The following is a 17,743-nucleotide window of genomic DNA, read 5'->3' on the forward strand; positions in this document are numbered from 1 at the left end:
AAGTTTTCTCTTTATTAAAGCGACTGCATTTTCTGTATTTAAACAAACGCCTGAGTAGAAGAGAGTCACCACTAGCCTTTGCCCACTTTGTTTTACTCATCGCATCTCTGTCAGGGGATGCCATCTCTGATCAGAGAGATAAGCCTTCAATTAGATGTCCAGACAAGCCCCTTGAGAAGATTTTACTGTAAATATCTGCCAGATGTGAAACAGGGGTGACTGTGGCTGCAACTGGGTCACGAGGTGCTGAGCACATGCTGGACAAGTGTGTGCTGAGAAGGGATCAGAGAGTGAAATCCTCAAGGGTGATTTTGGGTGAACCCAGTGCTGACCATGCTGAGTGTTCGGTCCGTGGGACAAAGTCCACCTTCTTGTAAGTGCCTTGACTGGAGTTTGACTATTGCAAATAGTAGTAGCAAAGAGCCAGTTAGAAAATGGCAGAGCACTTTAGATGGAAACTTTTTTTTTTTAAGGGGAAAGACTGTTTCTCCTTTTGGAAACTCTTTGCATTTACATTGTGCTCTTCCATCTTCCTCTTTCTTTTTGGTTTTCACAGGAAAATGTGCTTTAAAAGAAACCTATATTTTCATTTGGAAATGAGGTAGATAAGAAAGTTCTTTTTTTAAAAACAGTAAAAGTTTTTGCCTGGAAGAGAGTGATCAGCTCAGCCACATTGCTCCACGCCCCTGCTGAGTCTTTGCTCTGTTTCGCAGGGCATCCCCCGGGCTGCGGTGGCCCGTTATTTCTCCTCTGTGCTCCTGCAAACCCATCTGGAACAGAACTCTGTGCCACGCTCCCTGCCAAGATGCTGGTGGCAGTTTTACTACCTGCCTGTTTTTAGTAATTAAGAAATGTGAGGCTTCACATTCAGCCAACGTGCATGGCAATTCTCTGACTGTTTTGGCCATCAGGGATCTGGTCTTTGGACTGGAATCACCTGGATGTTTGATGGAGGCTGTCTACTTTGCAGAATTAAGCTGTTTATGATCCATTTTACAGCTCCGTGCTTTTTCTTCCCCATGGCTACCACTGGGAGCTGCAATGTGAGATGGGGTGTGCGTACATTCAGCAAATTTACATTATACATGAGGTGAAAAAGTTTTCCAGATAGAGTTAAAGTTTCCCTCTTTAAGCTCATGAAGTTTGATCTTAATTTCATTGGTTTAAAATAAAGAGTGGATGGAGTTGGAAGTGAACTGAGGGTGGAGGATTGGATTGATTTCCTGTGGGAAATTCAGTGCAATTAATTCAGCTTCACTGACTGATTCTTGGATCTAGTGATAAAGGGATAAATGGGAAGAGTTATGCTGAGACAAAGCCATGGAGCTCAACTTAGCAGTTTCCCTAATTTTTTGTCAGGAATTGCTGCCGTTTTCAAAACATAGTTTTGCATGGGCTTCTACTAGTTTTCATGTCATACAGCTGGTTTTAGGCTTGTGTTACTATAATATCTCAGTAATTTTACATTAGGGATCTTAAGGAATCTACTAGGGAGGAGCAGAATTCCTTGGACTGAAAAAAATAGCGATGAGCAATTCCTTCCCAGACTAACCCTTGATCTCAATATGCATGATCTCAATATGCTGACACCTTCCTGGTTATCACTTTTCTGCCTGCTGTAGAAGCAGCAGCGTGTGGTGACCATCTGGCTGAAGTAACCACATCCTTCTGCTCCAGCATGGATTCAACTACTGATGTAAGGAGGCATTTCCCATCCTCCCTTTTTCATTCAATTTTTTCCTCTCCCTTCTGCAAATAAAACTGTTTCTGAAAATAAATTTCCCAGGCATAGTTGTGTCTTAGCATGTCCTGAGGACAGAGCTACCTGGGGGTGTGGAAGTACCCCCAGCTACGCAGTGGTCTCTGCTGTCCCGGAGCCAGCCCAGCTCATGGTGTGCAATCTCCATGCCTTTTGAAAGCACCATCCTGCTCCAAGGGCCTGACTTCTGGTGGGAGGCATGAGGAACAGGAAAATTTATCTCTGTTTCAAGCTCTTCATTAATGTGTGGTATAGAGTACTGCCAGGCTGCCCAGTCCTTTTGGATGGGCATCTTCTAATTTAACCATGAAGAAATATAATGGTGTTCTGCATGCTTTCTTTTAAAGGGAAGCTACTAATGCAAAATCAGACTTGAAGCTCAAGTAGCTGGTGGCTCTTTCTCAGAAGGATTCCAAACTTTTTCCAACTTCTTCTTGGGGTGGCTGCAGAAAGACTTCTTCAGTTACAGCACATGACTTTGCTCCCCCAAGGATGTGCTTGGATATGCTTAGAATATGCAAACAGGGAACTGTATACCCCACTGCTGTTAAGCACAGGTTAATGCTGGATGTAAAGGTCAACATGAGGAGCTGGTTAATGACTTTTTTCTTTCTTTTAGCTTGTGTAGCTGTATTTAATTAAAAAAACCTAAACAAACAAACCAATATTGGTCAGGAAAATAAGAATATGTTTCACTTTTCAGTGATATTTCTGTGAAGGAATCTGCCCCAGAGGGCGGATGAAACTCTGTCACAGGCTGGATCTCCATCCATGAGGTATTTCAATTTTCCCAGACAAAGCCACAGCTGACCTGATCTGTTGTTGTCAATTGTCAGGAGGAGGTTGCATGGGAGATCTCCAGAGGTCCCTTCCCACCACATTTCTATGACATTGTTAATTATTATGATCTGTCACTTTTAAACCCCCTCAATTTCTTTTATCCAATGGCATGCTCAAAGTGTTCACTTTCTCATTTTAGGCTTAGACAGCGGGAGTTTAGCTCTGCCCTCCCCAACCTCGGTGGAGCTCTCCACATTGAGTCACCTCACCTGATGCTGTAGAGGACATTGCCATTTCTGGAGATCCTCAGAAGCTTGTTGTCTGTGGTAATCTCATGGAAATGGGCCCCTTTCTCATTAGCGAAGAACAAGTCAGGCTTCCAGATGGAGTCCAGCATAGAGGGGTCCAGGTCCAGAGAGTCGTCAGGGTACTCATTGTACGCCAGCCGTGGGTCATTCCACTGCTGTCGCAGGAAGATGTTCACCCTGTAATCCTGCACGGTGTAAGCAGGGAGCAGAGAAATGCGGTTAGTGCTCAGAGCAGGCTGAGCGTGCTGAGAACTGGGGAACATGTACTAAAATCATTCTCAAAAACAAACCATGTCTAGGCCTTATTTCCCAAGCTATGGCAAGCCTTCTTGGCATTATTTCTCAAGGAACTGTCATTATTTTTAGCTCTGTAGCTTGCAGCTATCTCATAGCATGAGCAGCTGCCTATCCTTGCATCCCTCCGTCACAGCAATCGTCAGCTGCGTGTGAAGTGTCAAGACCTCTAGTCTGAACCCCGAGGCTGGAGAAGTGATGTTCAGTTGTGGAGGTCGTAAGGGCTGGTGTCAGCACGATGATTGTTGCAGAGGATTAAGGGGGAAAGGAGACCGAAGCCAACTTCCTTTCAGTGTTGAGCCATCCCATATTGTGATTATCTATGGTTCCTCCAGACTTTGAAAAGAAAAGGTACGGTGAGACAGGCAGTCCATGGAAGGGATATTCCCTCTGTGTCCACTAATATAAGGGTAACTCAGATGAACTGACGGCAGCAGCTGCCCTTGGTGAGAATATGTGAACATGAGAGGGATGTGCATGAAGCCTGCTCTCCTAATCCTAAGTGAGTGTTCTGGGTCCCCTCTCTGGTGCCAAAATGCCATAAATGCTACAGATTTTATAGGATGGCCATCTTCTTTAATTGAAGCCAGTCCCCCAGCAAATGATATCTGCCTCATAACTGTGTGTCTTACAGCTCCTCTGAGTTTCCCAGGCCAAGGCTGGCTGCTGAGGTCGGGTTCAGACACTTTCCTGGACAATTAAAGGCAGTTTCTGTTCTCCCTGTCAGACCAATAGCTTCCCAGGGTGAACGGCGTGCCCCTTTTCTGCTGAATTTCACATAACAAAGTGAGCCAACAAATTGAAATGGGGAGAGGACGCGCCAGATATCAGGAGAGGGATAAAAGCTCCATGTCCATAAATTAATTGACATTTTCTAAGTATAGAGGCAGACTGTGTCTGAAGAGCAGCATATAATAAACCAATTTCACTGCCCTGGCCCAAACTAATAGTTGCTATCATGATTCAGGGTTTCTTTTGTGCCTTTCTAATACTATTGTACTTTGAAGACTTTTATTAAGAGACATTTAATGAGGAGTGTCTGATGTGCTTGCTGGTATCTAATACCTGCTGCAGGCACTAGGACCTTTCTTTCAGTGAGTCTGTTTCGCATCTCTGAGGAGATCTCCCTGTCTGTTCCATCGGGGAAACACAAAGCTCTGGAGTTGAAGGGTGCATGTGAAGGACAGTCTGATGTTGCTGCCTCAAGTGTTCGCTTGACTATGAAGCCACAGCCTCTTGTCCAGGAGGACATGACTCTTGTGGAGTCCAGTCACACTGGAGGGCTGGGAGAGAATTATGTCTTGGGTGCCTTATGTTTTGGATGGGGCAGTTCATAGCCAAGCTCATGGTCCAGAATTTGGCCACTTAGTGCCATCTGCATCCTCGGAGCACGGAAGCTGCTAATGACATTAGTGATTGTGACAACAGCAAATGGACCAAGGACTTGACACTAAAAGGAGCAGACCTCTGAACACGAGAAAGAGTTGCAGCACTCTCTCTTTCTGCTGATATTCCAAATGTGACTTTCACAAGTCCTAATGCATCCCTCTGACTTAATTATTCATCTCTGTCCATCCTGGATAATGTGTCTTGAGAAAATGTGAATAGCTTTGGACAGCTAGGAACCGGGGTCTTAGTGCAGGACTAGCCAATCACGCAAACCTGGAAAAGAAAAGCAAACCTGAATCTCCATTTCCCATGGCATGCAGCAGCTCCCCGAACAACTTGTGTACTTTCATTTCTCCCTTTTCTGTGTGTAAAGATCTGCCATTGCGGTCAGAGGAAATCAATGTCACTGACCTAATAGGTAGAAAGCAAATGGTTGTTTTGCTTATTCAGCTACAAATAAGCTGGATGCTAGCAGGTCAGCTCCAGTTGGGGGCTTATGTCATGTATAACACAAATTAAACTCATGTTTGGAAGAAACTTCAGTGGTAGCTGCCCAGAAGTGTTCTCAGCCTGATGGAGTGTTGTAAGGGGGAGGGGGGAATGGAGCCAATCTCTCTACAACAGCCTGTGTTGCCACGGATAAGCTTTGTTGCTGGAGTAAATTCACTGCTTCAGCTCCCAAACTTGCCAAAAGGAAAGGAAAGGGTGAGAAGAGAGGTGTAGTGTGGTTTACGTGGCCACCACAGCAGGCATAAGAGGCCATAGACAGAATGACTGCCATAGTCTTCATCACTGTGATGAAGGATCTTAATCATGTGCTTTAGACCAAATAAAAATTAACTTCTCACAGGAGATGGCTGTGAGAAGGCCCCTTCTCACTCATCTCCAGGGGATGTTCAGCAGCGTGGTGAGTAACTCTGGTGCATGATATTCTTTGTGCTTCTCTTTTGGAGAAAAGTGTTTGCAATGGATATTTTTTGTTTTGGAATGTAGACACTTGAGCAATTATGTTGTGATATAAAAAAAGGCAAGGCCAAAGAAATATAATACATGCACTGAATACAGTTCTCTGCCATTTTATGGCGTTAGTATTTTACCTCTGTGTGTGTTTATGAAGATCTGACTTCCCAGTGGGTTTATTCCACAGTCCCGGCCACTGAGAACTGTTGTTTCCTCCCGGATGCCTTTTCCCTTATGACAACCAGCTGCATTGCAGTGTAGTATTGAAGGTGCTGAGCAGCCTTTTAGGTTTCTTGTGTCCAGGCTTATTTGTACATAAATGTAAAAACAAACACTGAGACTGCAAACTGGATGTGACACAGACTGAGGAGGCAGCGGAAGGTGTGGAGAGCAAATGGGGTATGTCTGTGGCTGTGACAAGCCCAAGATAGGGGTTACAGTATTCTCTACCAGCGAAAGGATCCAGTGTGTTGAATGCTTCATGCCTCGGCATTGCAGTCAAGCTGAGGTGATGAGCTAAACAACACTCATTCGTTGGCTACCTGGAGATATACAGTGTTCCTCCTGGATGCTGTTGTATGAGATCTTAATTAGAATCACCAAGAAGTCCACAGTTATTCTTAAACGATGGACAGAATGGAACCAATTTCGATATGAACTTTCAAGCAAAAAAAAAAAAAAAGTTTTACTAGGGCTGCAAACTCAGCAAAAAAATCTCTTTCTCCATATCTTTCTTATCACTTGAGCTCCTCATTTGTGTGCCAACTACATCCAGGCATTGATTATCTTGTGCAGCCTGCTCCTCTGGCTGGCTTGGGAGTGGAGAGCAGCAACTCGGTGTTGTGAAGGCATTCAGGAGCTTTGCAATTAGGCACAAAGGCATTTTACTCCCAAGGGGGAAATGACACAGGGCAGGAAGAAAATAAGTGAAGTGATCAAAGTAGTTCAATCTGATAATGCTGAAATGAAATTCTGCTCAGTGGCCTTGCAAGGAGCCAAGGAAATGGAAGATCATTTCAGACCTTTCCTTCCCAAGATACCACAGTCTTGGCATCTGATGATGAGAACGCTGATGAAAGCAGTGGCAGGCTGGAGGTAGTGCTGTGAAGAAGGGATGGAGGCTCTCAGGAAACTCAATAGGTTTCAGCCCCTGACTCAGGGGTTCTGTCAGACCAACATCTACACTGAACAGTTTTGATAGGAGACTTTGCTTTGGTAGATTTACATTTTGCTGATGAAAAAAACCCCCAGAGTAGAGACTGAAATTCCTCAGGAGGGGATTCTGTTATCCCACTTGGACAGCAGAGCACAAGGGGGTTTATGGGCATTGAGTTAATTCATTAGAAATGGAATGAACAAACATTTTTAAGGCTACTTGCCCTGCAAAGGATCATCACAATGCACTGAGTGTGAAAAAAACAAACAAAAAACCCCCCACCAAAAAACCACACTGGAAGCAGACCTTGGAAGGGTTAATAAGGGACCTCGTTTCTTTGCCACAGCTGTAGCCAAGTAGCCAATTTGAAGCCTGGCATGAAAGACACAGCTGGGCCAAGGGGAGGAGGTGCTGTGAGCAGTAGCTCTGTTGGGGGTGCTGCTGAGGAGGGAGGCTGTTGCTTGAGGAAGGTAAGTGTGTGGTGAGCGTGTAGCCAGCATCCTGAGTTTCAAGTTTAAGAATTTAGAAGTGAGGTCTTGTTCTTCAGCTTGGGTTGGTTTTTTTTTGTTGTGCTTTGGGTTTTTTGTGTGGATTTTTTTTTTTCCTTCCCTTCTCTGTTCAGTGTAAACTCCAACCATAGAGATAGCCAAAACACTGCAGGCCTACCATTGAAACTGCAGCAGGCTGTGAGATGTTGTGAAAACCTTTTCATTTTGTATTGCATGACTTGTTATATGCTTATCATCTCTGTGGGACAGATGGTTGGTTTTAAGAATGACTGACTGCAGAAAATGGAGCTCAAAACCTAGCCTTTGCTACAGGCTTTGTGCATTGATACTTGTGTCTCTTGCTGACCTTGGGGTGAGTGGGCACAGTATTAAATGTGACCTGTACATCTCATCGGGCGTATTTGCTATCTGCTGCACCATGGCTTGTGAGGCTGGAGTGAGTTGCTTAGTCTGTTTTGCAGGATGGTTTGTTATCTCATTGGAAAGCTCACGTACAGCTGTCTCTGAACAAGTATGTAATGTTTGGACAGTTGCAGCCTCTAGCTTCTCCTGTCCTTAGGAGATGCTGGGAGACTAATTGTGGCTGTATTGCAGCTGGCTGGAAGGTTACATTTGGTTTGCTTTTTTCAGATGGGATAACTATGGCATGAAATCAGCAGAAATAAATTTGTGTCTAAGGGAGCCTGTTCTGGCTGTTTTGTGGCTTTATCTCTTTTACACTCTTGTTTGCTGCGTATGGGTCCTCTTTAAAACATGGGACTGGAAGGTGTCATCTTGAGCATTGAGTCCACCTCCTAGCAACTCTGTGTGATGATATTTAAAAAAAATTCCTGTTTCTCCATGTGTCTTCACTGTATACAAAATGCTCCCAGCTGCCTAAGCCCGTGAGAGATCCATAAAACTGCAGCTTCCATTGGAAGAGAGATCAAGGGCATTGCTTAATTCCAAGTTTGCTTTTTATAGCAGGAAATTTGTTAGGTGAAATGCTCAGATAATCCTGCCAGTTGTCTCATGCTACAAAGAAATGCCAAAGCTGGTGCAGTTTATTCACTTTAAAATGAAGACCCTGTTCCCTAGGTGCTTGACTTCCGTTTCATTTTGAGTGACGAACTTCTAGCTTTACTATGGGTTTCCTACTCTGGTATGGCTGGGAGGAAGGTGTTTGTGCTTTTGAAGCACAAAAAGGGATTTAACAGCTTGTGGTGGTGGTGAGGTTTTCTTTTGTTTCGTGTTTTTAATAAAAATAAATGGATAGAGTAGATGCATTGTGCATTTGTCCTCTGGAACCCCTTGCTGTTGGATGTGCTGTTGTAGTAATGCTGAAGGTGCAGAAGGAGGCTATCTGGACTTGTCTGGCTGATGTAGCTGGTAGTAGCTTTCCCCTTGAAGCACCTGTTGAGTTAACAAGGATTTGTTCCCAGTTGCGGGTTCTCTTGCCCTTAGAGCTGATTGCAAGTGGGGCTGATAGATTGTGGCTCATAGCTTATATCCAACATAAATGTTCAATCAATTATGTGCACCAGTAGAGGCTTTTATGTTGAGTCTCTAGTTCTGCAGGATGCTTAAAGGAGTTTACTTCCCTTGCTCTAAGTCAGCTCTGCTTTGGGGAATTCACTTTGGAGGATGACTTTGGTTTTGTGTGGGGTTTTTGTGGTTTTTTTCTCTTTTTTCCTTCTATCCTTGCAAGAGTTTTCAGGTCTCCATTTCTTGCCTTGTTCATTTTGAACCTTTGTGGGGCAGATATCAGCTTTCTGCCTACTCTGGAAAGGCTTTCTGCCTTTTCTCAGCCCCAACTCATTCTCCTCCCGTCTGAGGTTTGTAGACCCAAGTGGCTGTAGCAGATACTGATTTTGTTCTATTTTCCTATATTTTTCTCCTCTTCCTCTACCTTCCATGATGCCTCAAACTGTAAGTGAGCATTCACCTACAATCTCACTAATCCTCTGCATGGTAACCTCATGTTTTATGCCGATTTGTGAGATTCAGGCAGTGTAACCTTAAATGGCAGCAGTAGTATTTTTTTTGTAGGAACTAATAGACCTGCTATGGAGATATTTTAAGGGCTTCTCTAATTGCATGTCTAGTATCCATAAAAACTTGTGGCTTTTCTCCTGCAGGTAGTAGTGCAATAGTAACCAAATAAAAGATGATGTAGTACCTGAACCTGGACGGGCTTAGGGTGCGTAATGATTGAGTTTTAAACCATAATGTTGTTCTTTCTCTTTTGGCCAGTGAAGTGGCTGGGGAAGCGTTACCATCATCAGTCTCAAGGGTCAGTGATAGACTACTGCTGCCTTCTTTATGGTAAAATGTTGAATTGTGCCTCTGCCACCCAAGCTTTTTCCCTCCACAGATATTTGGTCACTTGCTTGAATTCAAAGTAGTCAGGTCTATGTCTCAAAATCCCTTCATGATGGGTCCTTCTGCCCTTCCCAGAAACTGTGGTAGGGAGCTAACACTGCTTCTTTGGCCTGCTGCATCCTCAAGCAGTGAGGAGAGACCAGCTGCTCTGCAGAGTAAATCCCAGGTTAGCAAATCCCAAAGATTGCTCTAGCTTTCTGGGCTCTCATTTTTAGATGTTTACGTACATGTGTTGCTTCTGTTCTCATCAGCCATTTACAAGTAGAATTGCTGTCCCCAAAGAAGTGTGTTATATTAGGTTGTGTGCAACGCTGCGTCAGCCTGACATCTGGACTAGCTTGTCAGAGCTGGCTTGGGTATTTCTAGACAAAGCAATGTGCCCAGAGGGTGTTCTTGGGTTCCCATGGGAATTTTTTCTATGGAAGATAGACTATGAAATGAGTGGCATCTGGAGAGGATAGCAAGTCCCTGCAGCATGTCTTGGAGGTGAACTTCATCTCTCTCTCTCTTTCTCTTATATGCCAGTCTATGCTAATTTTATGGAGCATCCGGCTTACTGTGATCCCTTGGCATCTTTGTATAACTGCTCCAATGCATCTTGCAATGTAGGACAGATATATTGAAAAACATGTCATTGTAATGTGCCCTGTATGTTGCACAGGGATCCCTTGTGGGCTTGCCCTTCTCCCTTGCAGTCTGTGGATTGTCTCTGCTAGATTGTGTAGGAACGGAGTGTTTATTGCCTATAACACCAACGAAGGTATCCAATAAAATAGTACATACAGTGTGAGTCTTGTGTTGACTGTTAATTTACTCAAATCTTAGGTAAACTTGGGAACACAGAGACAATATTTTCCTCTGGTTGTGCTAAAGAGAAGGGTGATGCAACACTTACTGGGAGTGCAATGAGGCTGAGCCAGTAGCTGAGCAGCTGTGCTGTGATTTTTACTTACCATAGTTGTTTCTGCAATCGAACCAAAGCTGTTGATGAAAATGTTGCAGCTGACATTCACTGGTGGGCCTGCATGACAAATACAGATTGGAACAGCAGCTCACCATGTGCTTATAAGTCAAAGTAGTTCCACTCTGCATTATTGAAACCTGTTATAGGAACGGGGTGACTGAAGGATGAGTATGGGAATAAGGTCTGGATGGCTTGTCTTGGTTCTGATGCTGATTTGACATCAGACAATGCTCTTGCTTTGCTTCTGTTCCCCTGTTTGGAAGAATGTTTATATAGTTCTTCTGTGAACTGTTTTGATGAAAAGTAGATCACACCCAGGCAGGACAGCTTTCTAGATATTGTGGTATTGCTGTATGGGTGCCAAGCTCACCTTGAACATGACAGCAATGTATCCCAGAAAAGAACTGAGAGACTGTTTACAAGCCCTCTTGTTTAGAACTGTATACTTTTTAGATACTTTAAATGAGTATTTTAATGTTTGTGAGCTAGGCCCATCAGCTCCCTACGGAGCCAGTGGAGCAGGGTGTGCTGTAGGGACGAGACCGGGAAAGGAGGGAGCTCCCCATGTGATAATGGTGGTATGTGCTAGGGCTCACAGCTGGGTAAGAGACTTCAAGGCTCTGCTAGCAGAAATTCTATGTCCTGTTTTGGGAGAGGGTACTCCCAGACTTTGGGCTGTGCATCTCCTGTTTGTTTTCAGACCGAAGCCTTGCTTAGCCTGCTTATTAGAAAAGCTAAGGGGTCACCAAAGGAGGGGAGTGAGGATTAAGGGATTAAACGATTGCGGTTAGAGGGCATGGGGGTCTGTCTGTTTGTGTGGTACTGGTGCCCAAAGGTATCAGTATGACTGGAAGTGGGTCACAATATTGCCTGGCAAACATGAGGTGGAAATGTTGAATACGCCCTGAGGGAGATGCTAAGAACACAACATAAAAAAAAAAAAAACCAGTTTGGAACCAGAGCCATATCGGGTGCCTGGCAAACCAGTGGCCTGCCCACATATAACAAGAATTTCTGTAGAGCCTTAACAAGGGGAGCGGGGGAAGCAAAAGGAGCCTCTGCTCTGGGGGGTCCCCAAAGACCCGCTGCTGCTGCCCAGAATGTGGTGGGGAAAGACAGCCCAGGCAGAGAGCAGAGGAACCTCACCAGGAATCAAGGTGCCCCTTTAACACTGGGGGAATTAATCTCATATCATACCTGCTACAGATGCTTCTGAGAAGATAAGATCTGTGGAAGTGGTGAGTGCGGATTTTAGATTATTCTTCCATCCTTTATGGAGATGAGGATGGTGTCTGCATTTCAAACACTGTCTGATGGCTCAGCCTTGCTTAGGGAGCGATGCTTGCCTGTTAAGGCCACATCTGCAGTCTGGCAGCTGCTGCAAGATTAAATACTTGGAGGGAGGAATGGCTTTAACAAGAGGCTTGTGCCTCTAATCAGTGCAAACTTCCTCCTGTGTGGAAATTAATGGAATATCCTGATTACTAAGTAACATTTGGAGCTTGGTTTGCTCCTCTTTGTTTCCTTTCCTCCTCTCCTGCTATTGGCTTCCTCTGAAACTTTGTGCCTGTCCTCTGCAGGAGTAGGATTGCAGCCACGTAACAGCAATGCTCTCTAGGCTGGGATCTTCTAGGTATGAGTCCCAGGCAATCCAGGCAGGCTTCTGTCTAACCAGCTCCCAGGCAGCCCTTTGCCAGCACAGCAGCTCGCGTACTGTTCGACCTGTGCAGCTCTTCCTCCAGACTGTTAAACATAGGCATGGGCTAAAACACAGATATAAAATGGTGTCTTTCTCTGCTCCTCCCTTCACCAATCCCTGTTACCCAAAAGGCTTGAAAAGTTTATCCAGCAGCTGAAAGCACACTTTTGATCAGGCTTTAGCACTTGTTTTATCCCTTCCATAGTGTTCCTGTTGAGCTCAGGAATAATAGTTTTTCTTCTCTGGATCTCATGAACCATATAGAATTCCATATGCTTGTGATTTCCCCTCCCAAAGAGCACAGCATAAGAAAAATACTGAGCTGACCTCCTAGATAACTGCATGCCCTCATGCCTCTGACATGCATGGAAGATTTTGGCCCTGCTCTTCCTCAGCCTGTGCTGACGTGCTCTAGCAAAGCTGAGTATGGGATGAGCTTGGCCCAATACACAAAAGAAGACTCCTTGGGGCAGCCCAGCTCTTGCTAAGGCACTGTGCTCTTCCCACTGTGTCCAAGGGGAGCTGTGAGCACTTTGCAGGGTTTTTTTGTTTGTGGGTTTTTGTGGTGTGGTTTTTTTTTTTTCTAGCTTGTGTTAGGCTCTAAAGGCTTCCCTGCCTGCCACTGCAAAATGCCACCTCTGCGGTGGGATGCAGTTGTGAGGGAATGAGGTTTTCCAGCAGCAGGGTTAAGGGGGATGGGTCCCTTGTCCCACACCTGCCAGGTCCAGCTCTGTCCCTGCCTGGGTTACTGACTTTATCCTCCAACCTGAAGCAAAGAACAACTGCTTCTTTCTTGTTCTCAGAATGTGAATCCCCAGCTAAGTCTGGACTTCGCAGCATTTATGGAAAAGCTGCAATCTTTTTGTTAATCTTCCCCTCCCCAAAAATCAATCTGATATGGATCTTTGGTATTATTTTCATTTAGATCTAAGCCATTAAAATGCCCTTATGAGTTACTGCAGTTAATTTAAATGACATGCTTTGAGAGCTACAACCTCAAGCTCTGTGAAACACCTCCTATGCCTCCCATATAAATTGGAACCTGATTTATGTGTGGGAGGCTAAGCCAGCAAAACTGCCCTGTGGGGAAGGTGTAGTTCATTGAAATAAAACTGAAATTAAATTATCTCAAATAAAAATGCAATACAGCTGCCTTCAGAAGGAAGATAATGTATACATTTCATTAAATATTAAAGTTTAATTTCTTTTGTGTGTGTGCATTACTTAGTGGTAGGCAGGTTTGCAGGGTGTTTTTTTAACTCTCTGATTTGGATGAAACCAGCAGTGTTTTCTGTTGCCTAGTTGATTACTGGGACTTAGGCTTCCCACCTATCTTTGGGTTTATAAGCCCAGAATAGAGCTTATTGCTTGAAGCTGGGTGGCAGGTGCTGTCCCCATGATTAATGGGGCCTGGGAGCCCTGTGTTGATGTTGCCGGTGACTCTTGGGGCAAAGAGGAATTGGTGGTAAGAAACAAAAGCAGTGAATGAAATGAGCATTCAGGAGGGCTGGATGGTGGCAGAGAGGGGGCAGGTCCTGCTTAGTCGCTGGGGGTGACTCAAGCTCTGGGAAAGTGAGCTCGGTTAAGGAAAGCAAAAAAAGCCACAAACCCCACCCTTGTCAGAGTTGTTTTGGGGAGCAAAGATGTTCTGCGGCCTCTTCCAAGGCCGCCTTCAATGCTGCCAGTATAGGGCGAACTGGGGAAATCGGGTGTGAAATGATGGAGCTGTGTGGGGCGCTGGCTTGAGAGCCCCTCTGCTAGGGGGGACAGTGGTGGGTCAGAGCTGCCCTGGCATCTTGCTGAATTCCTCTGGAGCTGGTGGGAGAGATTCCTCTTGGCTTCAGTGGGTGTAAGGGGGGAGTGTTACCCACTATTAGAAGGTGTTGTGGGCAGTGACTTATGGAAAAGTAGAAGTTTTTCTCCTAATCGCTAAGAGGTTCAGTTCCTTGCTGGTCGGTGTTTGGTTTGGCAGGATCACCTATCCCTATATTGAAGTGTTTCCTGCATGTAAAGTTGTTACAAGATTGTTTCCATTCTGAGTGGAAATCAAATGCCTTTCCAGATGTCTATAAGGCATCCATGTGCCAAATCTCTCATTATACATATTTCATGTGAACATACAGATTGTTCATATTCAGTATACAGTTAGAGAGGCATTCATAAGGATTGCATGCAGTTTTTGGCCCCAAAATGAAACAAAGCCACAAAAACAGAGGTTTTGCATACCTTTAAAATTGGGCCTGATCCTGGCATCGTATCCTGAAGTTCGCCCCATCAACTTATCCAAGAAATCGGAAGGAGACATGGGTTTGGGGGCAGATCGTGCTGCTGCTTCAGCTTCTTTGGAGGCTGCCAGGCTGTTTTGAGTAGAAAGAAAGAGGACACTTTAGCGTACATCCCATACTGGGGAGAGTTTGGGGTCCAGAAACTGAGCAGTCAGCATCTCATTCCCACTGTGAGGCAGGATGAGTACCCATGTGAATTCCTAATGAGGCTGGTCTCTGCTAATTTGTTTGCCCAGCCCAAACATCTCTAAATACAGAATCCCAGCTGCCACCAAAGCAGAAGAGAGATGATGAGTGGAGAAAATCCTTTTGTGAGTTTAGGTATAGCTCCTTGGCACGCCACTAAATTACAAATGTGAACTCTGGCGCTGAGCTCCACAGGAAAAACACACTCTGAGCTTAGCCTTGGGCAGCAATTACTGCTTAATTACATGGCAAATAGCAAGGAGCATATTTGGTACTCTGACAGTCTAATTTTCCAAAAGGCAGGTAGGATCAGAGCAATCTGGAATTTGAGGCTGAAATGAGTGTCATGTGATTGCACAGCTCCTGCAGAGCCCTTGGGACTAAAGGGGATAGATGCGCTTTTATTTCCTGCTTGTTGGTCAGTCCGGCATTTGCTACTGGTACCTGCAATGCAGGGGTCTGAGTTCAATACAGCAACACAGTGTCTGGAGTGTGATCCTGAAATGATGCTCGTGTTGGGCCTGAGGATGAAAGGAAATTAAATCTTTTGGGGACCTGCATGGCCTCTGGGATGGAAAGAGTCAAATTACCAATTTATCTGTAGAAGACAAAAATCTAAGGCTGGTTTCTGACTCCATGAGAGCCTGAGAGACCTGCAGGGTGATCATCTGGGCTTAGGAAGTCTCTGTTGTTGCCATTTACGCAGGAACAAGTGACCTATGGTATTAAGTGCTCATTCTTAACTTTGCAGGAAGTTTCGATTTCCAAGATGGGAATGGACACTATTCAGTTCCTTCTCTATGGTTATATTGCTTCTGCGCAAACACAGACCTGTTCCCAGGCTGAAAGTGTGATGTAAAATTGCCTAGACTAGTGCAAAACACCCCACCACCCCCCCAATAAAAAAACACAACAAACAAAAGCCCCATCAGTGACATACAGTGTGCTTGGGGCAAGAGCTGTCCCCACCTGTGGGTTCAGGTGCCTGATGCTGGTTGAAGCCTACAGGCAGTATCGCGATGCAAATGTGTAAGTCAAAGAAAGCTGCTCAGGGGGAAGTTAGGCTCATTGCTTCACCCTCTGCAAAACCCTTGATTTGTTTTTTTTATTTAAAGTGTAAAGGCTGTGTGGGAACTGTGAGAAGCCGCTGTGGCTGAGCAGCTGAGAGGCCTAAACACGTTTATAACAGGCACAAGATATTTAGCCGTGTGCATCCTCAAAAATGACACCATGGAGTTCTCTTACGGTATGAGGACCTCAGTTTGGGAAGCTTTGCATTTCTTGTCTCCAGAGAGTCTGCAGTAGTCAAACCTGCTGTCTTTTTAAGAAGAGTAGTGCTAAGTACTGACACATGATCTAGCAAGAAGAATTTAGGGACAATTACTATACATGGCATTAATGTGACCCCTGCCCTCAAAGACCTGTTCATACAAAGCAAGTTTGAGCTGAGACTCCAAAGACACAAATCTTATCTAGATGAAGCCTTGACCAGAGCATTTTGAACCACCAAGTTTTCTGTGAGTTTAAAAATAGATAGAATTCAAAAGGACTTGGGTGCCATAATTTCAAAATCAGGAGTCTGTAGTAACCTGTGTTGCATTCACTCTCTTCTCTAGTGTTAGCAGTGATGGCTTGCCAAGCCTTGCTTTTCAGTCCTGCAAACTCACAACTGCAGTCTGGCTTCTTTTGCAAGCTACAACTGCATTAGGGTTCTCTGATAATTATTTTTTAATTTCTGCAACAAAAAAATCTAACAGTTAAAGAGGAGAAAGAGACTCTCACTGGAAGTGCTCTGGAATTTCTAAAACTAGGATTTCATTCACCTTCATATATTCACAATCCACTCCCACACTGGACCTTATCTGAACTGGCTGGTGCACACTCATGCTTGGAGATGATCTGACAAGGTGTGGATCTAGCTTTTACTGTAGCCATGTGCCACTTCTTGTCTTGTTCCCATCTTTGCTCTGAGAAACTATGCAAAGACAAACCAGTGTGTTTCAGGGGTAAATGGAGTTGTGGAATGGATGATGTTTTTTAATTTTTAATTTTTTTTAGAGGGAAAACAACAGGGTGCAATTGATTTGCAAACTTGGAGGAAGAAAGCTGGGAGTGGGAGGATAATCAATACTGGGCTTGAATACTGCATTCCAATAGAGTGTCTGCATGGCAATGAGTCTAGAGAAAAGATTTCAATTAAGCAGCAAATGACTTGGTAACCAAAGACTCCTGCCACTTCAGCAGCAAGATGCCAGATAGTGCAATACACTGATTTCTTCTCATTAACTGTAGACTGGATGAAGTATATGGAAGTGGGGGGTTGGGGGGGAAGAAGCAATACAAATCTAATAAGCTTTAAGTGCAAAAAGATAATTAGAAACTGCAATTTCCCTGGCATTCATTTTAAAAAATGAGGTGAAAAAGCACAGAAACCAGCGTTCAGCTTTCCTGTAAATTCAGTGCGACAGCCCATGCTGAATATGTTTGCTCCATTCCAATGAGTGAGTCTGCTGGGATTTCTTGAGTGCCATTTTTTGATTCTTTCTACTTCAAAGTTGCAAGTAAAAGAATTTCATTGGCTCAGTTCCTACATGGAAGTATATATCCAAGACAAATGATTCCCACAAGCATCTGGGAGAGGATCACCCTCACAGACCCACTGCTTTCTGCAACTTCACGCCCATCCCTACGAGTTTCTGTGAGAACCTTTGGGGATGTGCTGAAACTGTTTTGTGCCTCGTGGTGTGTGTGTTAGAAGCTCTGTGAGGCTGCTGTTTGTTACCCAGGTGACCTTGGAATGATGAGTTCGAGTTTCTTCCAGTTTCTATTTAGTTACTAAATGATTTCCTAAAACTAGCTGGTAGTAACTTCCCCTCTAGACTTCACAAGATAAAGGCAAGAAAGCAGGGGATGAGGGAATAGCAAAGCCTTTCCAGCAGCAGGCAGATGTGTCTGCTCTCTAGTTCAGAAGTAACAGTAAAAAACAATGTTGGGAGCTACAGAGAGGCTGGCCTACCCCACCATGCTTTGGAGGGGTGGATTGCATCTAACACAACCATGAAATGTTCACTCTGTCAGAGACAATTGAGCTTT

The 17,743-nt window shown here is 44.5% G+C and overlaps 1 protein-coding gene across 1 annotated transcript in view; it reads right to left on the reverse strand.

The window, feature by feature from the left end:
* The window catches only part of GLRA1 (glycine receptor alpha 1), a 37,913-nt gene that overhangs the window by 7,256 nt on the left and 12,914 nt on the right, over positions 1 to 17,743 (reverse strand). The window contains exons 2-4 of the mRNA XM_054841827.1: positions 14,406 to 14,536; positions 10,470 to 10,537; positions 2,809 to 3,032 (exon numbers count right to left, since the gene is read on the reverse strand). Coding sequence (XP_054697802.1) covers positions 2,809 to 3,032; positions 10,470 to 10,537; positions 14,406 to 14,536 — 423 coding nt within the window. The remainder of the gene's footprint in view (positions 1 to 2,808; positions 3,033 to 10,469; positions 10,538 to 14,405; positions 14,537 to 17,743) is intronic.

Source organism: Grus americana, chromosome 14 (assembly GCF_028858705.1).
Source record: "Grus americana isolate bGruAme1 chromosome 14, bGruAme1.mat, whole genome shotgun sequence".
Taxonomy (NCBI): Eukaryota; Metazoa; Chordata; class Aves; order Gruiformes; family Gruidae; genus Grus; species Grus americana.